Source organism: Macaca nemestrina, chromosome 18 (genome assembly GCF_043159975.1).
Source record: "Macaca nemestrina isolate mMacNem1 chromosome 18, mMacNem.hap1, whole genome shotgun sequence".
Taxonomy (NCBI): domain Eukaryota; kingdom Metazoa; phylum Chordata; class Mammalia; order Primates; family Cercopithecidae; genus Macaca; species Macaca nemestrina.
In genome coordinates this window covers 76,123,956-76,148,260 of record NC_092142.1, presented here as the reverse complement: position 1 = coordinate 76,148,260, position 24,305 = coordinate 76,123,956, and the positions used below count along the sequence as shown (strand labels likewise).

Below are 24,305 nucleotides of genomic sequence, written 5' to 3'. Positions count from 1 at the left end.
TAGCCCTGCCAGGAAGTTCAGTTCAGTCAGGAGAACACAGGGCAAATTAAAAGCCAGAGTCTTGCTCTGTCGCCTAGGCTGGAGCGCAGTGGCACCATCTTGGCTCACTGCAACCTCCACCTTCCGGGTTCCAGCAATTCTCTGCCACAGCCTCCTGAGTAGCTGGGATTCCAGACACCCGCCACCACCAAACCAAGGGGTTTCACCATCTTGGCCAGGCTAGTCTTGAACTCCTGACCTCGTGATCCACCCGCCTCAGCCTCCCAAAGTTCTGGGATTACAGGCCTGAGCCACCGCCCCCAGCTGGTCATTGAGTTTTAGAGACATTAAGCAATTTGCCTGAAGTCATCCAGCCCGTGAACAGGGAAACCAGGACTCGAATCCTAGGTACCCAGTGGTAAGTCGGCAGAATATCCAGGCTGACCCCCTTTGTGTGACACAGAGAGGATGACGAAGAGGATACTGAGGTTCCTTAGAGATTCCTGCAGACTGGCCTTAGCAAGCAGGTGGGGTCAGTGGGGCAGGGGATCACAACCTAGGCCTGGAGTCAGCTGTGCCCGGATGCGAGTGATGACTCGGGGACTAAAGCTCCCTGGGCCTCATCTGTGGACTTAGGATAATAATGGCAACAACTGCGATACCCAACGTTTATTGAGGGCTTACTGTACAGATTCACTATCTCAATTTTCCTCATCACTAAATTGGGAATAACAACAAGAATAGTAGTGAGAAAAATTAATGATAGATACCATTTATTGAGCATTTACTGTATAAAAATCTCTGTTCTGAGAGATATACACACCTTGGTGTTCCTCATCTGTAGCCTGAGAATAATAATAATAATAAATCATATGAACCACTTACTGATCACTTAATGGACAGAAGCCCTGATTTAAGTGAGTCACACGTCTCAGTTCCCATTCTCTAGGGACTGGGAATAGTGAATCATCACAACAGTATGTGAGAGTTGACATTCACTGAATACTGTGTACCAGGTCCTCTTCTACACACATTAGATAATGCCCAACTTGACTGGTCCCTGGCAACTCTCCAGTGTCGTCTCCCACCCCACTCTACCTCATTCCACTCCACCACGCAGGCCTCCTCCAGACGGCTCCTCAAACACAGCGAAGTGCAGCCTCACCTCCAGGCCTTGGCATGAGGTATGTCTTCTGCCAGGCGCACCTTTCCCCAAACACCCACAGGGCTCACTCCCTCCTTTGCTACCTCACTTCTCCGCTCAGATACCACTTTCTAGGTGAGGCTTCGCTAACCGCGCTGTTTAAAATCCAGGGCTTACAACAGTGCCTGGTACCCAGCAGGCAATCGGCAAATGCCTGCTTAGTCACTACATGCTTGGTCAATGGCAGCAGCCTGGTGCCGGGTGCCTTTGGAGTTGAGTTCCCCAGGCTGGCCTCCGGAGTGGCGGACACATTTAACAGATCTGAGGTGGCCTAGGGGATGTGACCCCAGACGAGGACCAGCAGGGCAAAGGCCCGGAAGGGACACGTGTTTGGAGTGTTTGAGAAGGGTGGAGAGGCAGCCTTGGCTAGAATCCAATGTGTGAGAGGAGCTCAGATGGGCGGACACGTCCCAGAGCTAGCGCGAGTCTGCGGGTCTTGCAGAGACTCTGGGTTTCCTGAGACCACCGGAGACACACAGACCCCGAGGACCAGAATGGGTTAACACGTGCCCTCTAGCCCCTGTTGACAACACAGATTTGGGAACTCGAGATGAGGCTGTGGGGCGGGGGGTCCTGACACCCACTTTACTCTCTCTGAGCTCAGGAGCATTTACCGAGCCTCTGGCGCCTGGGGCTTGACTGGAGGGCGGGGTCAGGCAGAGGCCCCGCCTCGAGACCCCAGGACGCCCCTCCCCTCTCCACCGTGAAGCACAGACTCCGGGGAGAACGCAGGCACGGTCGGAAATTATCGCCTTTATTTCTTGGCCGGTCTCGAGGGAGGGCGGGGACCGGGCGGGTCCTGCTGGCCTAGGGGGCGTCAGGGGCAGCCACCGGCGACTCCGGATCCGCCTCGTCGCGGGGGCGGGGGAGCTCAGGTCCGGCCTGCCAGGGGCGGGGTGAGGCTGCAGACCAGGTTCCCGCGCTCCTCGCATCCGCCCGCGTCTGCCCTAGGCCTCCACCCAGGCTTCCTCTACCTCCGGGGCCGCCCTGCTCCGCACAGACCCCACTCTCAGGGGCCACTCCCAGGACCCCTGCCCGCCCCGCCTCCCTTCCCCGGGCTCCCTACCTCTCCCTCGCCGGCCCCGACCTCGGGGGCGCTCTGGACCTGCTCCCCGAATATCTCTAGCTCCGCCTTCAGCCTGCGGAGAAGGGGCCGAGGAGAGAGGAGGAAGAGAGGGAGAGTCTAGGGAACAAGGAGGAAGCCACGGAGACGCGGAGACCCGACGACGCCGAGGGAGGCACAGGCGGGGGAAGGGGCAGTGGGGGGCGGAGCGGGGGACCTGGGCTGGTTCCCCTCCGCCGTGTCCCTGCCCTCCTCGCCCACACCTCCTTTCCCCTCTCACCCGTCATTCACCGCCCTGGCGCCCTCGACCTCAGGCGGCGAGCTCAGCCGCCGCTCCACGTCCCGCAGCTTGGCGCGCACCAGCCTCCCTGCGGGTGGGCGGGCGTCAGGGGCAGGGCCGAGGCCCGGCCACGTGCCCCTCCCCCGGCCCACCTGGCGCGGGAGGCTCACTCTCCGAGAGCAGCTGCTCCTTGCTCCTCTCCAGGGCACGGATCTCCCGGGCCAGTCGCTGCTCCAGCATCTGCCAGGACAAAGAGGAGGGCTGCCCGTCTGGATGTCCTCTTGGCTACACGGCCCGCCCCTCCCCTTTTGTGCTTCTCGGGAAGTCTTCACCTACATTAGGTCATTCATTCATTCAACTATTTATTAACTCAATGTGCAGTTTCTGCTGTGGCTGGAGACCCACCCACCTCCCCCCAAACGCTCTGCATGTCTCCAGGCACCTCTCAAACTTGAACTCTTCCCACTCTCCTCATCCTCCACTCCCCAGTCTGCGGCTCCTCAAAGGTTTCAGGCACCGTCCAGTCCCAGGACCTTCCTTCTGTACCCAGATACCTGCACCGCTTCTTCCCTCATTTCCTTAACCTCTGTGTTGAGATGTCACTTGCTTAGAGGCCTTCCCACTGACGTTCCACGATCTAGCCACTAACTTTCTTGGTGCCTCCACTGTCCCCAACCAGCTTGAGACAGCCTATTTGATCTGCTAAAGACTTGTCCTCTTTGATCTGCTACCCTCTCTCACTGCTTCAAATGCAGCCCAGTGCAGCCATTGACATTAGCTGAATGAAGGAACGACCTGACCATGGCTTTCTCTGGGCTGCCATTTGCCACTGCAAGACAAACATACTCTGGGTGAGCAGGGGGAAAGCAGATCACAATGGTACGCACCCGTCTGGGCAGGTGATGCTGGGTGTGGCAGTAAGGCATGGTGAGACTTAAGTTGATTTTAGATAAAAGCTGAGGGACTGAATAGGTGGACAAGAGGAAGCAAGGAATCAAGGATTATCCCCCGGCATTGGGCCTGGGCAGGGGTGGACTCTGGGCCAGTCAGTGGGACACTAAAGCCAAGGGAGGAGTGGCTTTGGTTGCAGGCAATGATAATGGCTCACGTGGAATTCCCAGAGGTCCTTGTGCTGGCCCGTCAGATCCTCCAGCTGTCCTTTGACATCGAACCTGGAGGCCGACACCCAGGAATGAGAGAACACATGCTAGGCCTGACCCCTGATGGGGGCTCCTCATGTGCGAGCCTTCAGATCCTGCCCATGCTCCCTCTGCTGGGAGCCACTTCATGGGTTTTATCCTCTAAGCTTTGGTTCCTGCAGCACCTCTTCCAACAAACTCTCCCTGAGGCAAGCCCTGCTCCCACTTTCTACACTGTGGTCTGCCAGGCCCCAGGCTTGGAGTTACCCCAGATTCCTCTGTTTGGGACTCTGAAACCTGAGAGTTATGGACAAAAATGTGTTCCATGTACTGTTGCAACGTGTGCTTCCTGGGAAGGGAAAGACAACCCTGAGTGGTGTTCTCTGAATGACCCACCATTCACTCCAGCAGGAGTGGGAGCTGGGATGTCTGTTCACGGCATTCACCTTTCTCATTTCCCCTGTTGAACGAGAACCTTCATGGGCCTCTGTTGAGAACATCACCCTGTCCATCCTGTCCCCCATGGAATGAACTCTGCCTCCCCAAGAAAGCTTTGTGAGGCGTGTGGTAATCTGGCACCATAGATTCTGTAACATCCTGGCTCGAAGCCTGATCTGTTACTTCACTGTGACCCTGGGCAAGTTACTTAACCTCTCTGGGTCTCAGTTTCCTCATATGTAAAATGGTGGTGTGGAGGGTGACATTAGCCTTTAACTCCTATAATTGTCATTATGAGGATTAGGTACATAAATGGGCATAAATGCTCATCAGACAGTGTGAGTAGTGTGGTTAAGTATACACACATTAGCTAACATCAGGTTTCCCCATGCAATTAAAATCACGGTGCACCAGGATGTGAGACCTCTGGTAACATGAATGTGCTAAGTAAAGGTTCAGAGGATGCTGGGCGTGGTAGCTGACGCCTGAAATCCTAGCACTTTGGGAGGCTGAGGCGGGCAGGATCACCTGAGGTCAAGAGTTCGAGACCAGCCTGACCAATGTGGAGAAACCCCATCTCTACTAAAAATACAAAATTAGCCAGACGTGGTAGCACATGCCTATAATTCCAGCTACTTGGGAGGATGAAGAGATGGATGGATACACGGTTGGAGAGACAATTGATTGGATGTGTGAGTTGCTGGCTGGAGAAACGATAGCTGATTAGAGAAATGATGAATAGAGGAATAGCGGCTGGATAGAGAAAGAAAGGATTGCCAGAAGAAAGGATAGATGTCTGGATGGATGGTTGGCTAAGTGAATATATGACGGGAAGGATAGAGAGAGGATGAATGCCTGATTGGATGGATGGAAGATTGTTAGGTGGAAGGTTGTAGATAAAATAGCCATCTGGCTGGATGACATGGTTGGATAGTTGGATAGATGGATGAATGAGTGAGTAGGTGAATGGCTAGATAGGTAAGTAGATGAATGGGTGGGCAAATGGATGGCTGGGGCTTAGAATAAGCAGACAAATAAGCAAGTGAATGGATATCAAAGGACCTGGATAGCCGATAGCAAAAGACTGAGGCTAACACCAATGGATGGAATATATTTGATAAAGAAATTAGTCATGAATAATTAAATGAGTAAATTGATCTTAACATGACCATTTAATATCAGAGATAACCAAGGAAGTCTTTTGTCTGACTGTTCTATTTATAGAAAGGTAAAATGAGGCTTCCATGTCCAAGACTGATTTCCATAGCTCTTGCTCCCTCCTTTTTCAGCTGTGGAATGAGGTGGGGAAGAGCTGAGGCAGGGCCACTTACCTCCGAGCCTCACTTTCCTTCTCTTGGCAGTGCATCTGGAGGATCCTGAGTGCCTCTGTGGGGAAGGAACCAAGGGGACCCTTTGGGAGCTCTTGGGGAGTCAGGGTTGGCCAGAGGTAATGGGCCCCACATCATGTCAGGCATTGGAGGGCACCGTGAGGACTTGGGTGTTTACTCCAAGTAAGGTAGCGATCCAGGGAGAGATCTGTGCAGATAGGGAAGCACCCTGACTTAGGTTTCAGTGGGATTCCTCTGGCTGTTCTGAGGAGTATGGACTTTTGTGGGATGGAAGAGTAGAATAAGGAAGACACAGCAACTGGTAAATACCTTGCTTTTTGCTCAAGACCTCCTCTAGGTGCACTTTTTCTCCATTCACTGGAAAACACAATGACACTTTCAGCCTCCAGGCACCCCATCGCCATCCCCATTGCAACTTCATATAAGGGGAAAGCCACACAGAAGGTGTAGTACAGTCCTAGGAGAGCTGAGAGCTGATGTATCTTCTTGCCACCCTTGCAACCATCTCCCACAAGGACCATCCTGATCCAGCTTCTCCCCCTCTATGCCCACATTCCTTGTAAATGTTGAAGGACTGAAGACCCTGAAGAATGTACAAGGTTTACACTGAGGAGAGAGATGGCTATAAAGAAATACACGCACAATGTCAGGTGGATATAAAGGCTCCTAAGAAATAAATCAGCCAGGGGCGTGAGAATGACCAAGAGAGGGCGGGATTCTATTCTGAGATGAGACCATCAAGATAGGCCTGTCAGGGTGAAATTTGAGCTGAGAGCTGAAAGATGACATGAGACAGTGAGAGGCAATACAGATGATGTGAGCTAAGAGCATTGTAGGCCTGGGAACAGCCTGTGCAAAGGCCCCGAGGTATGCACAGGAGCATCCGCAGTGTTGATGGGTCCCTCTTTTGGCCCCACTTACAGGAGTCTAATTCCCTATGCAGGGCCTCCCAGAGAGTGTGGGTCTCTCTCAGTTCCTCACTGGATTTCTTCTTTGCTGGGCCAAGAAGGGAAGAAGACACTGTGTGAGTGTAGTCTCTAGCCTTGCTGTTCTCTCACAAATGTGACATTGCATATTCATCTTCAAACAACCCTACAGGGGCCTAGATTTTATAGATGAGGAGGTGGATTCATTATAAATCCAGGCTCTTCCTGCTGGCCCCAGCTGGCCAGGCTAGGTTCCCAAGTTTACCTTGCTGAAGCTCGTTAATCCGGTTAATCAGGTCCTCTATCTGTGGCTCCAGACTTCCCTCTGAAGAAAGAAAGGAAGAAAGACTGAGCCAGAGAAGACTGGTGTCTGGCTGTCCAAGGCAGACGGAGAAGCACTGTGTCTGCTGCTATCAATTAACAGGCATATATTGAGCACCTGCTGTGTGCTGAGCTCTGCCAGAGCCCCTTGAAGGGCTTGCATTCTGGGCTGGGGAGATGGACATTGAGCAAAGATAAATAAATCAATTCAGGTGGCAGTAGCTGCTGTGAAGAGAAATAAAGTGAGGCAAAGCGTTGAAGAGCAAAAGGGTAAAAGGTGTGTCTGGAGATATGGAAAGGGCCCAGATGAGGAGAGGGAAGCAGGTCCTGCAGTTCTGTGGGGGTAGAGTGTGGAGGGGGGACCCAATCCAGGCGGAGTGCAACAAGGCAGAGGGAACAAGTGCAAATTCCCCGTAGTGTGGCAGGAGCGGGTGAGGCACGTGTCGAAAGTAACAGTGAGGGGCTGGTGTGGCTCAGGTCTAGTGAGCAAGTGGAGAGTAGCAGAAGGTGAGGTGGGGGAAGTGGGAAGTGGTATCACTCAGGGCCTATTGGGCCATCGTGGAAGCCTTTAGATGTAACTCTGAGTGTGGTGTGAGCCAATGGAGACGTCCCATCTGCCCCGCCCTATCAAAAGCCAGACAGGAAGGGTTGTCAGTCTGCACTCTGGTACTGGCCTCATCTGAGAAATGGGGAAACCCTGCTTTTACACTGCTGGTGGCAGCTTGCAAGTTTCCCAGTGACAGGGTGATCACTGTCCCTTTAGAGAGTCAGCTCTAACTTCTCATAGTCCCTGTTTCAGTGCTCTGTATGCAGGAGACTTCCTTCTCATGCCTCTTTGGCATCAAGGTTGGCAACAAAGAATGGGGGCAAAAAGCTGCCCAACCCTTGCCAGGTCTCACTGCCGACCCCTCAGACACTCTGGGGTTAATAAACTCAGACCCTGGATTTTCCAAGGTCACTGACTCCAGCTTCTGTGATTTCCAGGAGAGTGGGTGCTCTCCACGGTGCTGATTATGACTGACAGAAATCTCTGGGGGTCTTTGTTTTACTGGAAATGATCAGTTTGGGTCACTGCATTTCTGGCCCTGCAATTTCTCTCCCTAATTTTACCTAGGCAGCAGTCCCACTGCACTTCTTCTGCAGGCAGCCACAGAGTGGGAGAAGGGGAGGCTGCTGCTTTTGTTTGGAATAGACTGACGTGATAGTATTTTAAGATGAGAATGGACTGGGGGTCTAACCTCTGGCCAGCACTGCCTCAGCTCTGATGTAGATACTGGGTGCACACTGGCTCCCAGATCTCCTGCAAAAAGCAAAGCAAGGTGCAAAACCAACTGCATTGCCATTTGTATGTAAAAGGGAAGACCAAAAAAAACACATCCATGAATGCATTTTTTAAAAACCTCTGGAAAGATACTTAAGAATTGAAAAACAATAGCTGCTTGCCCGTGAGTCAGGGAAATGGATGTCTAGTGTGTGGGGGGAGGGAGGAGGGATGGCAGGGGAACTGGTTTTTCCTTTCCTTTAAACTTCTTGAATTTTGAACTGTGAGGCTGTATTCTTGGTTCAAAGAATTAAATTGTATAAGAGGGAGAAAGTGCAATGGGATAATTTCCTGAGGTTGTGAGTTGAGGTGGCTGAATTTGAACCATGTCTTTCTGACTTGAAACCCCAGGCTGAGGCTCAGAAACAAAGAGACACATGACCTTTCTGCAGCTTTATCACCATTGCCAGCAAGTCTTCAGTCTTCAAAGACTTGGCTTGCCCTGTAGAAACGAAAATCAAAATTACAGGACATAGCGAGAGTGAGAGGGAACAGAGAAGGGAAGTAGGAAGTCCCAGCGGGGTCTGCAGACACCCCTGGGCTGGGGCTAAGGATGGGATGAGAGACAGATTTCCATCCGAAGCAGGGCCCCTGTCTCTTGCCCTTGAGGTTTATGGTGTGTGCTAGATAAATCAGGACCCCGAAGGGTCACCTTCTCCCTGAGGGGTTAAAAGACACCACCACAAACATCCCCTTAATGAAACTCAGGGGTGAAAGAAGGGAATGCATGTTTGCTGATGCTGCTGTTCAAGATCATTATGAAGTTTTAACCAGAGCAATAGGGCAGGAAGATTTCATATGAATTTCTTTAAAATAATTATAGCTCATAATTTATACATTCTTAATGAACTTATAGATCTAGGTAATAGTTACTAATGGCTACTAACATCAGAAAAAGACAACTGGATATTATGAGCCTCTCTCTTTTTCTTTCTTTACCCTGCAGCTCCAGTTCAATGGATTTTTATTTTTATTTTTGATATAGAGAGTTTATTTCAGCTAAGTTGAGGACTGCAGCTCAGAGTGCACTTACAAGCTGTCTTGGGGAGTGCTCCCTATGAGCCTCTAGATGGAAGAACACAACATGGCTGATGGAGGATTTTTGCCCCAAAAACCCCCACCAAAACCAAAAAAGCCTGATGGAATCCCATCAGGTTTCCACATCTAAATACGAATTCAGAGGAAGTACAAAGGGCAGGAAAACACATTAAATGACACCACTGGGGATGTGCTCAATATCATGTGGACTGTGGGAAACTCCACAGGAAAACCTGTTTCTTCAACAAATAAGTTGCAAAGAAGAAAATGAGGGAGAGGGAAAAATCCTACAGATTAAAAAAGACTTGAGGCATATATCAATCAATTAAATGAACAGACCTTATTTGAACCCTGATTCACCACACTTTTCACCATACATACTTCTATGTATATTTTAACATGAGCCTGTGTTACTTCTAAAATTCAAACAAGAAAAACCACAGGAAAATGTTAACGTTAAAAAAAAATCCTTAAGTCTTGAAATCAATGGTAAAGGTCAAATCTCAGTGACCTACACCTCTCTAAGGAAAATTGAACAGAGAAGATGAAAGGCAGCTCGCAAACATGATAGCCAAAAAGTTAATGAAGAAACGCTTACCCACAATAGTATACAGTGAAAATTCCTTCTCCCTCAGTTCTCTAATTCTCCTCAGAGGCCACTAGCATTACAAGTTATGTGTAGGTACTTGGAGATAATTCAATGTATACACAAACATACCTCCCACATTTTCATTTTGCTTTTCATTTTGTTGTTGTTGTTTTTGAGATGGAGTCTGGCTCTGTTGCCCAGGCTGGAGTGCAGTGGCACAATCTCAGCTCACTGCAACCTCTGCCTCCCAAGTTCAAGTGATTCTCCTGCCTCAGCCTCCGGAGTAGTTGGGACTAAAGGCGCATGCCACCATGCCTGGCTAATTTTTTGTATTTTAGTAGAGACGGGGTTTTACTGTTTTGCCCAGGCTGGTCTCGAACTCCTGAGCTCAGGCAACCCACCCGCCTCGGCCTCCTAAAGTGCTAGGATTACAGGCGTGAGCCACCACGGCCAACTACATCCCACGTTTTCTTTTCTTTTTTTTTTTTTTTTTTTGTTTTTGTTTTGTTATTTGAGACGGAGTCTTGCTCTGTCGCCCAGGCTGGAGTGCAGTGGGGTGATCTCAGCTTACTGCAAGCTCCGCCTCCCGGGTTCACACCATTCTCCTGCCTCAGCCTCCAGAGTAGCTGGGACTACAGGTGCCCGCCACCACACCAGGCTAATTTTTTTTTTTTTTGTATTTTTAGTAGAGACGGGGTTTCACCATGTTAGCCAGGATGGTCTTGATCTCCTGACCTCGTGATCCGCACGCCTCAGCCTCCCAAAGTGCTGGGATTACAGATATTTACAGACATGAGCCACTGCGCCTGGCCCACATCCCACATTTTCTACATAAGTGGTAGCATGTTGTACATGATGCACCCCATCTTGTATTTATCATTTGACAATGTACACCAGTGATCTTTTTATTCTTTTTAGTGGCTGCATGGCATTCCACTGTGTGGATATACCATAATTTCAAAACAATATCCTACTGATGGATATTTAAGCTGTTTACCTTATTTTGCTGTTACAAAGAATGCCACAATGATCATCTGCATTTGTGTTGTCAAGCTGCCATAACAAAGTACCACAAACTGGGTCTTCCCTCTGTGTCTGTGTCTTCACCTGCCACTCTCATATCTTTATGTGTCTATATTTCCCTCTACTTATAAGGACACCAGCCATTGAATATGGCCCTCCCTAATCCAGTGTGACCTCCTCTTCACTAACTATATCTGCAAAGACCCTACTTCCAAATAAGTCACATTTCTGAATTTGTGGTGGATATGAATTTTGAAGGGACACAATTTAACCTAGTACATCATCCTTGTACATTATTCTTTGTGCTTGCATTAGAGTGTATCTACTGGGTACACATAGAGTACTACTTAGATGCTACTTGGTGGATCAAAGGTATGTATATTATGGAATTTGGCTGATAGGAAATTGCCTTTCACCTGTCTCAGGCCCAAAAATCATACTCTTACCAGGCAAGTATGTTTTTAATCTTCATTTTTGTTTTGTTTTGTTTTGTTTTTTGCTAACCGGCAAAAACTGTTTCATTTCAAACTTTCTGATAAATAAATACCAAAACTTTATTCATTTCCTCTTGATCAGAAATTCCACTCCTCGGAATGCCTCTTAAAGACATAATTAAGGATGGTGGGCGAGATGTTGTTTCACTGTTTATAATTTTAAACTCAGAAGTAACGGCTGGGCGCGGTGGTTCACGCCTGTAATCCCAGCACTTCGGGAGGCCAAGGCAGGTGGATCACCTGAGGTCAGGAGTTTGAGACCAGCCTGGCCAGTGTGGCAAAACCTCAACTCTACTAAAAATACAAAAATTAGCCGGACGTGTTGGTGTGTGCCTGTAACCCCAACTACTCAGGAGGCTGAGGCAGAAGAATTGCTTGAACCCAGAGGACAGAGGTTGCAGTGAGCCGAGATGGTACCATTGCACTTCAGCCTGGGCAACAAGAACAAAACTCTGTCTCAAAAAAAAAAAAAAGAAAGAAAAAAAGAAAAAAAGAAAAAAAAAAGGAAATAACTTGAAGATACTTTAGGGGATTAATTACAGCATGTTTGTAGGATGAAATTCTTTGCAGCCATTAAAATCCATGTTGTAAATCAGGGTTTTTTAACCTGAGCTTATTAGATACTTTTTGAAGTATTTGGTGGTATGTTCACCTTCTTTATGTCTTTTTGTTTGGCCTGAAATCCTTTATAAATTATTATGTATTATTTTAATTTGCATTTTCATGTTTAAATTACATAATAAACACATGTAGAATAACTTACATAATAAACAAATGTGGAAGAAAAAAATTAAAAAGAAAAGTCTCCCCTCACCAGCAGCCCCTTCTCCAAGTCACTCCCCTTCCCAGAAGTAACCACTGCCAGCAGTTTGGTGACAACATTTGGTCTTTTAGTAAAATACATTTCAAATATTGCTCTAAATTTTACTTTCTGACTCAAGTAAAATTCTAAGAAAATTCAAACAAAGAAATATGTGACGTTAAAAATGAAATTTCCTCTTTTCTCCTTAATCCTAAATCTCACTGCTTCCCCTGATACAATCACTTGGAACAAGTTGGCATCCTGAGATATTTTTTAATTTCAAAAATATTCTTAATATTTTGGAAATAAGACAAAGAAGTAAAGCTACTTTAATAACAAGGGAAGGTGTTTGTGATTGTTTTATTTTTAGTACCTTATTATGAGAACTTTCAAATGCACATGAGAGTAGAGAAGATATTATGATTAACTCTCATATGCTCATTGTCCAGATCTGACAATTATTAATATTCACCCTATTTATTTCACCTATGCTTCTCCTGTGTTGAATTATTTTTAAGCAATGCCCAGGCTTCTTAACATTTTATTCCCAGATACTTCATCAGGAGTCTGAGCTACTTAAGGACATTATCTTAGATGACCCCAATCCTATAATCACAACTGACCAGATTAATACTCATCAGGTAACATCTCCCAATACCCAGGCTATGCATTAATTTCCTGATTGTCTCCACATCTTTTTTATGGCTGGCATTTGCAACCATTTCTGCAAAAGCTCCATCTGTGTTTTTCCTCTCTCTGCTTTCTAGTGCTAGTCATGAAATAAGGCCAAGAGTGGGTAACAAGTAAATCTTTTAAATAATCCGACTAACACTTTGACACACACACACACAAAGTCCATTACAAAAGAAAACGGCCAGCACAGTAAGAGCACCCTTGTAAACATTTTATTTTGAAATAATTTCAGATGTACACAAAAGTTGTAAAAATAGGCCACAGTGCCCCCATTTTGCCCTTATACCAGATTCCCCATTTGTGAGTGATTTTGAATAATAAGTTGCAGACAACTTGACTCATTACACCTTACTATTCCAGTGTCTATTTCCTATATACAAAGGGAATCTACCAGGTAACCACAGTACAACAATCAAAACCTGGATGTTAATACTGATCCAATATGAATATAGGATCCTCAGTTGCCATTCAAAATTTTCCCTCTTCTCCCTTATATTTTAAAATTATATATGACTACTTACATTTTTCTAAAAGAAAAATAAAACAATAAATCACAAAAATGCCTCTACCTCTGCAGTACTCCCAAAATCCAAATCCCTTGTCCAGAGTTATCACTCAAGCCTTTACCATTCAGACACTTTTTCTGTGCAACATACACAGGGCTATACCTTCCTCCATTTTTGTTTCAATCCCAACTGGCTTGTCTCTAATAAAAATAGGGTCTATTTTGGAGCTCCTTGTGTGTCAATAATAATCCTATCAACTTAAAATTTAATTTTTATACATTTAAATTAGAATTTATCTTTTTCTGCCTCTTAAAAAAAAAAAATCCACCACAAAGACATTCCACAGCATGCACACATAAACCTAGACTTAGCCATTTATGTGACTGTTCCTTGTGTTGTGCCTGCATCAACACTCCAATGACCATTCCTGGTTCATACACTTATGTATTCTCCTATGATTACATAGCATGGGGACTGCAGAAGTGGAAGAGCATTTTAGATGCTAAAAATACTCTGCTAAACTGCCTCTAGCAAAGCCTTTACTTTGAGTCAGCTCTCTTCCCTGAGGTAGGAAAAGGCCTGTTTCTCTACAAGGTCATCAATACCAGATACTATTCTTCCCTTTATAAAGCCAATTTGATGGGCTAGAAATGGCAACTTGATACGTCTTTCAATTTTTCCTTTGCTAGTGAAGTCAGTCATAACTTTAATTTTGAGGAATTTGAAAGGTTGATACTAAAATAGTTTTTTAAAATTGTAGTGGCAGCCGTATTACACAGTTAATACATGAGATCTATTTGCATCTGTCTTACTTCCTTCTGTCCTTTGTTGAATGCTGGCACTTAGTATGTGGCTCTAATCTAAAACACCTCTCTGTGTGGAAGTTATTTCATTAGTCACACATTAAAAAATTACTGAACACCTACTTTACACCAAGCAGGCATTGTTTTAGGTGCAGGGGAGTGAGAGGTAAACAGTCTCCGTTCTCATGGAGCTCACATCCTAGGTCAGGTAATTAACAATAATCATTACTTTGAGGTCTATATGGGTAGGTCTGGCAGGATGCAGTCTAGTGTGTTTATTCATACAGTGGTTTAAAGAGTGTGCAGAAAGGGGTGTTAGAGATAGATAAAAGTGGGACAGAAAGGTGACAACAGTTGAAGCATAGTGATGGGTACATGGGCTCTGTTTATGCTATTTTCTCTACGTTGGTACACTTTGAATACTTCCGTAACAACACAAAAAATACTAGTGGCATACAAATGCATTACTGCCTTGGGAATTTTTTTTTCCTTTTTTTTTTTTTTCTCTGTTGTCTGTGCTGGAGTACAGTGGCACAATGTCAGCTCACTGTAACCTCCGCCTCCTGGGTTCAAGCAATTCTCCTGCCTCAGCCTCCCAAGTAGCTGGGGCTACAGGCACCTGCCAACCACACCTGGCCAATTTTTGTTTTTAGCAGAGACGAGGTTTCACCATGTTGGCCAGGCTGGTCTCGAACTCCTGACCTCAGGTAACCCACTCACCTCGGCCTTCCAAAGTGCTGGGATTACAGGAGTGAGCCACCAAGCCGGGCCAAGGAAGATTTTTTTCTTCTTTTTTTCTGAGACGGAGTCTCGCTCTATCACACAGGCTGGAGTGCAGTGACGCGATCTCGGCTCACTGCAACCTCCGCCTCCCAGGTTCAAGAGATTCTCCTGCCTCAACTTCCTGAGTAGCTGGGATTACAGGTCCACGCCACCACATTCGGCTAATTTACATATATATATATATAGTTTTTAGTAGAGAGGGTTTCACCATATTGGTCAGGCTGGTCTCGAACTCCTGACCTCGTCATCTGCCCGCCTCTGCCTCCCAAAGTGCTGGGATTACAGGTGTGAGCCTCCGTGCCCGGTCTGGGATTTTTTTTCTTTTGGATGGAATACAATTTCCAATAGCGTCTAGGCCGACACCCCTCCACCCTCCTTTGCCTGTCATTCAAGTCGATACCCTGGAGAAAAGAGGCTGTGGGGGAGGCCATGTTCAATTAAGAGGTTTAAGAGTCCATCAAAGTGTGGTAGGTGTTAGGTGTGAAATGGCGACATTGGGAATTACTGTTAATAAGGGGTGGCTGCAGCAAGGTGATTTTTATCAGAACATCCCCACCGCCCCACTTTTGTTTGAAGACTTGCGTACTGAACTATGTGTTGTTTACTTTCAACAACGTATTCACTAGAGTTGACAAAAGTTAATCTCGATGGTAAGAATATGCCTGTTAATTTATCTCCACTCTGCTGAACGGTTAAAAAATTGTTTTTCTTCAATAATAAAAGGCTTAACATTTTATTTAAAAAATATTGGAATATCATTATTTCATTATTGTAATGGGATGAATCCTCCCTCCTTTCTGCCCTGGTTGGAGAGAAAGGAGTACAGCCCACTTGCCCTCACTACCTTCAGCCTCCTCAGCGGCTTCTGGCGCCTCCACATTCAGAGGTTTCAGCTTCCCCGCCATTTTCCAACGCGGGGCCTGCGCGCGAGCCTTGCTTGATGACTGGTTGAAAAAGAAACCACGTGAGGGCGAAAGGCTTTTCACCACGCATGCGTGCAGTCCGCGGTTACGCCATCGGTTGACTTAGCAGTCAGCTCTGGGCAAGCGCGGAACACACTGCGCCCCGATTGCATGCTACAACCTTGAGGCTGTAACTCCACAAACAAGGGCAGAGCTAGGGTAATGGCCAGTTGGGGAGTGAGGGTAGTGTGCACACATACAAAACCCTAGGAAGGTCTCTCCTGCTTTAGGCTGCTTGTCTTGTGCAGGTTGTCAAAGTCTGGGACAGACGTGCATGTGCTATGTGGTGGTACACAATAGTTCGAGTCTGTTTTCGTTTACAAATCTTCATCAGAGTTTACGAGAGAGGGTTACTTATCTCTGTTTCACAGATGAGTAAAATGAGGCTTAGAAGCTAAGTGCATCTTCTATGTAAAAATGCTGGATTTCAGCCACTGTGTGCAGTCAGGTGCTTTGTGTCCTGGGTTCCACAGGTGGACACTAGAGGCCACCTTCTCATTAATGTTAGCAGCAGCCGGCATTGAGGGGGTCATTTCTGGCAGGGTAAAGATGAAGAAAACTACAAGAAGGGCAAAGGAATATCCTTGTGGGTCTTACTTTTAGGACTTTTATGTAGTTTTTTTCTTTAATACCCTCAGGCCAGTTCCAAGCATAGCGTGGCCCTGAAGTGCCAATTCCAGCACCCCTGTGGGCCACCCTAGAGACCTTGGCCAGATCTGGACACTCACGGCTGAGATTCAACTGAGGAGGCAGACCCCTGAAGCAAGTTTGGAGGGGACAATCCCTCACAGAGGCTAGAGCATCATTCAAGTGGAGGAGATGAGACAGAGGGAAGGGAGAGGGAGGCCTAAGGATTTCCCCAGAGGTGGAGGTGCATGACCAGGCGAGGAAAGCACCCTGCTCGCCTGGCTGTTGCCACCATCTCTTTCATAGATGGGCCTTCAGATCTTGCCCCATTGCCTAGGGAGACAATGACTAGCCACGGACACACCCCCACCCACATTTCCAGGGTGGACAGAAGGTAAAAAACAAAGGTGGTTGCTCCCAGCACTGCCTGGTCTGGGAGCTCCATCTATCAGAGTCCAGTGAACAAGCCATTGTGGGCAGCTTGGTCCGTAGAGGGGGCTGGTGGTGTGGAGTACTTGGGTGGGTAGCGAATGAAGAGCCGGTCCTCCTCTTTCTTCACCCAGCGCAGGAGTTTGGTCACTACCAAGATTGCACCTGCCTTGGTCACCAGAGGGCTGAGGCAGGTATAGAGCTCGAATTTGGAGGTCACCTGGGGGTTTGGGAGGAGACAGAGTCAGATGGGCCAGAGCTGGCTATGGACAACCCTGTCTACCCCAATGCAGCTGCATGTCTGCCTCCTGCAACCTGGAACCTGTACCTGGCAGCACCTCCTACCGGGTGCTGCCTAGATACTGGGCTAAGGTAGGTAAGCTGATATTGTGCAACTAATGAGCCAAGGGTCAGCGGGACCTAGTGGCTTCAACTGGGTGATGCTGGTTGTGTTTGTGGGTACTCTCTAGACCTATCTGCTCATCTGGGGACTGGGGAACACAGTAACAATGTTTAATATTCTGTCAGTAACCTATTGTGTACAAGGTCCTGCTCTAAGCTCATACAACTATGTTTTCCTCATCAACAGCCAGGAATTAATATAAAGAGGAACTCAAGTTATGCCTCATACTAAATGGAGAGGCCTGATCCCACAAGGTCACTAGTGCCTTTCCTGTGCCACCTCCAAGAGCTCTCCCCTTCACTCCCTCTGCTCCGGCCATTCTGCACTTTCCTTGCTGTTCCTCAAACATAGCCAGGCTCAGTCCCACCTCACAGCACATCAGTCCCTTCCCTCTGCCAGGTGTACTCTTCCTCCTGATATCCATGTAGCTCAATACCTCCTTACTGCACTCAGATGCCATCTGCTCAGGGAGGCCACTCTGATCACTTGGTTTAAAATTCTGGTCCTAACATATCTTATTTTTTTGTTGTTGTTTGTTTTTTGTTTTTGACACAGAGTCTCACTATTGCCCAGGCTGGAGTGCAGTGGCATGGTCTCAGCTCACTGCAACCTCTGCCTGCCAGGTTCAAGCGATTCTCCTGCCTCAGCCTCCCGAGTAGCTGGGATTACAAGCGCATGCCACCAAGCTCGGCTAATTTTTTGTATTTTTAGTAGAGATGGGGTTTCACCCTGTTGGCCAGGCTGGTCTCAGACTCCTAACCTTGTGATCCGCAGCCCCCTCTCCACCCCTATTTGGCCTGCCAAAGTGCTGGGATTATAGGCGTGAGCCACTGCACCCGGCCCATATCTTGGGTTTTAAATTCCAATCTCTACTAAAAGGTACAAAGGCTCCATGGAGAGATGGCTGAGTTGAGGACTGGAATAGAGAAAGTCAAGTAAGATGTGCTCACATAGTGAAGGGGACGTGTCAGAGACGCAGGGATCAGCCTGGCTGAATCAGGGTACCCACTGGCTAAATCAGAGGCAATTTGAACACCAAAGTAAATGCTAGAGAAAGATTTTAACTCACTGAATTAAAGAAAAATCCATGAGATAATATTGATAGAAAATTAAAAATTCAATAAATAGAAGAAAAAGTTATTCCTTTTTTTTTTTTTGAAGTGCAGTGGCACGACGTCGGCTCACTGCAACCTCCGCCTCCCAGGTTCAAGTGATTCTCCTGCCTCAGCCTCATGAATAGCTGAGATTACAGGCACACACCACCACACCCAGCTAACTTTTGTATTTTTAGTAGAAACGGGGTTTCACCATGTTGGCCAGGCTGGTCTCGAACTCCTGACCTCAAGTGATCTGCCCGCCTCAGCCTCCCAAAGTGCTGGGATTACAGGTGTGAGCCATCACATCCGGCCCCATGTTATTCTTTATAGTAAAATCCCAACCAATGAATGTAGAAAGAATGATGGAGTTAGGAAAACCACTGTCTGGCCAGGTGTGGTTTTCACCACACCCTTTATAACTCTTCATGAATATAAATATAAAAACTCTTTATATTGTTTTTGCGACTTCTTTAAAATGAAAGTTAAAAAAATTTAAAAACAAAATCCTTAGCCTAGGACAATGCCTCATCCACAGCAGTCATGCAATAAATTAATAAATATGCATTACATGGCAGGGCCTGGGGGAAGGTGCCATTTCTGATGAGGTCCCCTTCTCTGGCCTCCCTCAGTAGTTGACCTTCAGCAAACCCCTAGGAAGTGAGGGCTGGAGCCCAGAGGAGACCCAAGGGAAGGGTACCCCAGGTGGAGGGCACAGCAAGGGACCAAGCCTACAGTGTCTGAGGACTGCTGGGGACTCATGGAGTCATAATGAGCTGGTGATGAATGGGGTACCTCCAGACACATGGACTGGGCTACTAGGGAATTGGCAGGCACAGCAATGGTGGTTAATGGAGCCTCTGGAAAGTCAAAGACACTGTCCTGGTTGCTAATCGGGGAAAAGCACACAGAAGGGTGAGGCTAATGTCGGATTAGAGTCACGGTCATTAGTTGTCAGGGGCTTCAAAGATGTGTGTGTAAAGGCAGGGACAGTGTCGCAGGCAAGGCACAGCCCAGCCAGAGGCCTGCTGTGTTTGGTGGAGGCACTATGGCTGGAGGGGATACAATATAGGGAAAGGAGGCTTGAAGTGGGGAATCAATTCACTCAGAGCCCTGCCCAACTTACCCAGGCCAGCAGTGTCTCCTTCTCAGCCACGTGGTAAATGAGGCGCAGGGGTCGGGAGGTGTTGTGGAGACGAGCATGCAGGCGGTGGTACAGGTCCGACAGCCGCTGCCGCTCCTCCTCTCTGCTGTAGGGGGCCTCTAGCTCAGGGCTGCCATGATGGAGGGAAAGATTAGTCCAGGGCCTTCTTGGCTGGCCCATTTCCTCCCTCAGTCTAGAGATTTCAATTAAGTTAGGGAGCTGAGCCTCTCCCATGAGACTTGAGGATTCTCAGGGGTTGGAGGCTGACCTTTCCTCATCAAACTAGGGGATTCCCTGAGTACTAGGGCCCTGCTCTCCACCAGAAGAGGGGGATTCCTTTAGGTCCATGACTGATGCTCCATCATCAGAGACTTGTTCTGTTCCCTCTTTCTTAAGCATGGCCGGTTATCTCTCCTGAGTCACATCCCTGAGATGCTGAACTTCCTGGTTTGACAGGCCTTCCCACCCAGCCAGTTGCCTTAGGGTCAGGGCCTACCTGGTAAACTGGGGCAGTTGGCGGTGGTGGTCAGGGATGTCCAGCGGCTTATACAGGAAGTGCCGCAGGCCCGGCGCCCCCACAGCCTGCACGCTGTAGGCAGGAGCACTGGCTGATGAGGCATTAGAGAAGCCGGCAGCCTCCCCAAGAACACGCATGGCACCAAGGGCATGCATCCCGTCTTCGACCAGGCGCCGGCAGGCGGCCATGGCATGGAAGGCTTCACGTTGGGTGCCAAGCAGCAGCAGGCAAACAGGCATAGCATCCAGGCGGGCCACGTAGGCGTAGAAAAAACCATCAGGGTTGAAGCGGGGCAGGCACACTGGTGCCCAAGCCTCACCCGCCGCAAAGGCTGGTGCACCCACCCAGTCGAGCAGCAACTGCAGGTCAGCTGGGTCCAGCCGGCACTCGGCCAGCACATTCCGCTCCTGGGCTGCTGTTATCAGTCGACCGCCTACTGCCAGCACTGACAGCGCCAGGCCAGGCGCTGTGCAACGTCGGAGAAGCGCACCCAGTGCGTCTCGCAGCGGGCGGGCAAGGGGCACACAGCGCACGGCACCCAGGAGCAGGGCTCCTGGGTCCTGCTCCACACTGTCCAGAAGTCGGTCCAGTGTGCGCTCCGAGCCAGCCAGCAGGCGGCGGAGGTCATAGTTCTGCTTGTGTGCGAAGATGCGGGCGACACTTGCACGTGTCAGCGTGCTCACGATCTGTGCGTGCACAGCTAGCAGCTCCCCCCGCAGCTGGGCTGCTGACTGAGAAGTCCGTGACATGGCCACGAGCAACAGTGGGCCCTGTTGTAGGAACACCAGCTTGTGGTCCTCTGGGGAAGGGAGGGGTAAGAAGAGGGGGTAGAGCTGGATCAGGAATGACCAGAGGGAGACAGTGGGGCTCTTCCGCTCTCTCCTACCATACACACACCGGGCCCCAGTCCACACGATCACTCTGTGGGCACCTGGACTGGGGTAAGGATAAGCTGGAGGAATCTGGACATTTGCAGAGACATGATGGGATGGCCAAAGGAACAGGTAGGTTAGATACACAGCATGGAGCAGGGGCAGGTGGGAAGAGATGGTACAAGGGCTGACACAGAGCCGGAAAGACACAGCTTAGCCACACAGCCCCCCCAGTCATGCTCTCAGGCAACACAGAAGTATCCAGCTAGTCACTCAGATCCCAGCAAGTCAATCATTCAGAAACCAGCAGGCCAGACAGAGATGAACCCCCCACCTCCCACCACTGACAGTTAGAGCCCTGGCTGACCATCCACACACATGGACCCAACCCTGGCTGGCTGGATAGTGCCTGAGGCAGGCAGACGGACCTACCCATGCCAGCCATATTCCCGGTCACTGTCCCCCATTCTGCCTCCCACCTGTTTGCTCACCAGCGTAGATGGCGCGGATGGTATCTCCTGCACTCTGCACAAAGGACACCAGGGCGGTCATTACACCCATGGTAGCCGACAGCGCCTCCACACTACCGTACCGCGAGTAGATGGGCTTGCCAGCCTCACTCAGCACAAACACATGCTTCCGCTGGCTGCGCCACTCCTCATCACTGGGGTCCCCGCCCTGGCCTCCAGAGCTACTCTCAGGGCTACGCGTGGGACTATTCTCAGGGGCTGCAGGACTCCAGAGCCGAGAGGTACTTGACGGGGCCTCTGACTGGGGCGGTGGTGATGGGCTGGGTGGCTGGTCCTTGTCCTTGGATCCTGAAAGGGAGCCCCTGGTGGGTCATCTGCATGTGAACCCCTAACCCCACATCCCCAAGGACCCACCAAATATCTACTAGCCCCTCCAGGAGCCCTGCATGCTGACACAGACCTCCAAGTGTCTCCTATGCCCCTCAGTGACAAATGACTGCCCTGGGACCCCGCAATGATCTTCCTAAAACCCTAATAAACCAACACATTCTCATTGTCATTCCACTGGACCTGCTATGTTCCTACAGACCAATTACTTCCTTTTCAATAACTGTCATTCCCAAGTCTTCAAAGCACCCCATTGACTCTGGATGATGATTATTCGTCTCCAATAATCCCCCATTAACTCCTCCGACCCCTGTTTTTTCACCTGATATCTGCTCACCCAATGGCCACCCTTAACATATATTAATATCTTAAGTATCTGAATGCCCCTTCCCCCATCACTACCCTATCAGTGATGCCCACTGATAGGTGATGACCCCTACTAACTCTCCTGGTTGCCCATTTATATTCTTGGTAATGTCCAGTATTTCTCCCAGTGACTGTCATTAATATCCACTAACACCCAGATCTTTAGGACTCCCCTAATCCATTATTCACTCCCACTGTGGTTCACAAACACCCCAATGACCCCACTTTAACAATCATTAACACCTGGTTTTTCAGTGATCCTCCACGACTGCCCTGATCCACAATTTATTCTACTCCATGTCCACTCCTCCCGCCCCCAACAATGACCATCATTAACCTCCACTAACACCCAGCACTTCAGAGACCTTCGCTCACTCCCCTGACCACCTTCAATCTCACTGATATCCACTCCCCTCCATACAGTAACCATTATAATATCCACTAACACACAAGACTTTAATGACTTCCACTGCCCCTCCCCATGACCATCATTAACATTCACGAAAACCCACAACTTCAATGGCCTCTACTGACACATCCATTTATTCCCATTCATCCCCCAATGACAGTCATTATTATCCTTGTGCAGCTATGTCTCAATAATTTTCCCATGAAATCCCAATAATTGCATATTCTCTCATTGACATTCCCATGACTGACACTCCCATGTCCCCAAATATCATTACTCCCTCCTAATAACTGCTCTTACCTGCTATTACTTCCCAAGTCCTCAACCTCCCCACCCACATTTATTCTCACATCACTGATCCTTCCCAATGATTCCATTTGCATCCACTAGTTCCAAAGTGATCAATGGTACAGACTTCTCAGTGACTTCCATTAAATCCCAAATGAACAACTTTACACATCCACTAATATTTGGTTCCTTAAAGACTTCCCAACAGCCTACCAATGACTTCAATGATGTAAATACTCTGAGTGCCCATGGAACTTCACTGATTCCCCTTCCCACTTCTATTATTTAATAAATAACACCCTCCTCAAAAACACTAACTTCTAAACAGTACTCCTTGGAGTCTATTGACTTTCTTCTGCGCATTCTTTGACCTAAACACTCTAAATCCTCAGTGACCCTCTTTGGTTCTAACAGCCCCCTTTCTGATTCTTCAATGACCTAAACTCACACCAAACCCCCAGTGAACACCCGTTGACATCCAATGACTTCCTCAGTGAAGTAAACTACACCATGTGTCCACAATGACCTCCTCCTGACCCGGCTATGGTTTAAGCCACTTCTCTTGAGTCCCAAACGACTCCCTACTCATCACCCACTGACCCTCCCCCCGTCCAACAATGACAACCCCTAAGGATCCATTTTAAGACCCCACTAAGTGGAGTCATACCTGTTTCCTCCAGGCCCTCGCCTTCGGGATCCAGTGGGACCGCGTGAACCCCTCCACCTTCTCTAGTTTCCTCACTGGGGAACTGCGTGTCCTCCAAGTCCTCCGCGCCCCCGGGGACCAGGGCAGCAGTGTCTCCTCCGGCCTCCATCTGCACATCCCTGAAGGGGAGGGGAATCGAGGGTGACGGGCGGTGAAAGAAACTTCTGAAAAGACTTTATAGAGTCAGGCCCCTTTGGACACACTCCTACTGCTTGTTTCCCCACGGATTTCAATAGGACGAGACATTCAAAAACATGCCCAAATACGTGCCCCCTCCAACACTTTCCGAAAAGAGGAGACTCTAATGGGCCTCAGGAAATAGAGATATACAAACACCTGTTTTAACCCCGAATCTCAACTGGCCGGGTACCATTACTTCCCCGTAGCGGCGGTGGCATCACACTTCCGGGTGCGGACGGGGAGGTGCCACACTTCCGGGTGCGACGCCCCCAGAAGACGCTTCCGGTTGCGGAGCTTTATTGGCTCCCCGCGGCGTCCCTCTCCCGTCGCCTACAGGTGTCCCCTCATAATTGAGATGGTGCGGGCTACTTCCGGATCTACGTCAGGTCTGTTCGGGAGCTGAATGAGACCTCTCTGCCCTCCCTTCAACGCATCCGGCTACGGCTGCTAATCCGGGAGAGCTAGGCCCACTTCGCTTACCGGTGGTTGTTGGCGTGAGGGGGGCGCGGCTCGCTCTAGCCAATCCCGGAGTACAGAGGGCGAGACCCCCTTCTTTCTGGGCCAATCGAGATAAGCCGCCTCATTTCCCCGCTGTCTACGCCCCCCGCCAAACCCTAACCAATACTGTACGTTCTGTTGCGTTTGCACCCGCCCATCCATTGATTGACGTTTCCCTCGACCCAATCGAAGGCTCGAGCCT

General features: G+C 48.8%; 2 protein-coding genes across 5 annotated transcripts; both read right to left on the bottom strand.

The window, feature by feature from the left end:
- Window positions 1–1,916: 1,916 nt before the first annotated feature.
- Window positions 1,917–15,710, bottom strand: LOC105491246 (synaptonemal complex central element protein 1 like). Of its 2 annotated transcripts, XM_011757454.2 has the most exons (11): window positions 15,596–15,710; window positions 8,403–8,462; window positions 6,644–6,703; window positions 6,374–6,448; window positions 5,762–5,809; window positions 5,435–5,489; window positions 3,635–3,698; window positions 2,697–2,766; window positions 2,527–2,614; window positions 2,250–2,322; window positions 1,917–2,065 (listed from the first exon to the last, which is right to left on the bottom strand). In XM_011757454.2, exons 1-11 carry the CDS (start codon window positions 15,654–15,656, stop codon window positions 1,991–1,993), a joined length of 729 nt encoding a protein of 242 aa, XP_011755756.2. In that variant the 5' UTR covers window positions 15,657–15,710; the 3' UTR covers window positions 1,917–1,990. The 2 variants fall into 2 exon arrangements, with proteins under 2 accessions (XP_011755756.2, XP_011755757.2); XM_011757455.2 differs by lacking the exon at window positions 6,374–6,448.
- LOC105491245 (MON1 homolog B, secretory trafficking associated) lies at window positions 15,469–24,194 on the bottom strand. 3 transcript variants are annotated; one of them, XM_011757453.2, is made up of 6 exons: window positions 24,086–24,194; window positions 23,387–23,544; window positions 21,291–21,617; window positions 19,907–20,726; window positions 19,393–19,540; window positions 15,469–16,989 (listed from the first exon to the last, which is right to left on the bottom strand). In XM_011757453.2, the coding sequence occupies exons 2-6, from the start codon at window positions 23,532–23,534 to the stop codon at window positions 16,789–16,791; spliced, it is 1,644 nt and encodes a 547-aa protein (XP_011755755.2). In that variant the 5' UTR covers window positions 23,535–23,544; window positions 24,086–24,194; the 3' UTR covers window positions 15,469–16,788. The 3 variants fall into 3 exon arrangements, with proteins under 3 accessions (XP_011755755.2, XP_011755753.2, XP_011755754.2); XM_011757451.2 differs by lacking the exon at window positions 24,086–24,194 and adding an exon at window positions 23,762–24,044; XM_011757452.3 differs by lacking the exon at window positions 24,086–24,194 and adding an exon at window positions 23,796–24,044.
- Between the last annotated feature and the right edge of the window lie 111 nt (window positions 24,195–24,305).

Coding starts and splice junctions, on each gene's coding strand:
- LOC105491246 (XM_011757454.2), bottom strand. CDS start 15,656: ATGGCGGGGAAGCTGAAACCTCTGAATGTGGAGGCGCCAGAAGCCGCT. Junction 5,490..5,761: donor GGTCTTGAGCAAAAAGCAAG/GTATTTACCAGT, acceptor CCTTCCCCACAG/AGGCACTCAGGATCCTCCAG. Junction 3,699..5,434: donor AAGGAAAGTGAGGCTCGGAG/GTAAGTGGCCCT, acceptor GTCGGCCTCCAG/GTTCGATGTCAAAGGACAGC.
- LOC105491245 (XM_011757453.2), bottom strand. CDS start 23,534: ATGGAGGCCGGAGGAGACACTGCTGCCCTGGTCCCCGGGGGCGCGGAG. Junction 21,618..23,386: donor CGAGGGCCTGGAGGAAACAG/GTATGACTCCAC, acceptor GCTCCCTTTCAG/GATCCAAGGACAAGGACCAG. Junction 20,727..21,290: donor CATCCGCGCCATCTACGCTG/GTGAGCAAACAG, acceptor TCCCTTCCCCAG/AGGACCACAAGCTGGTGTTC.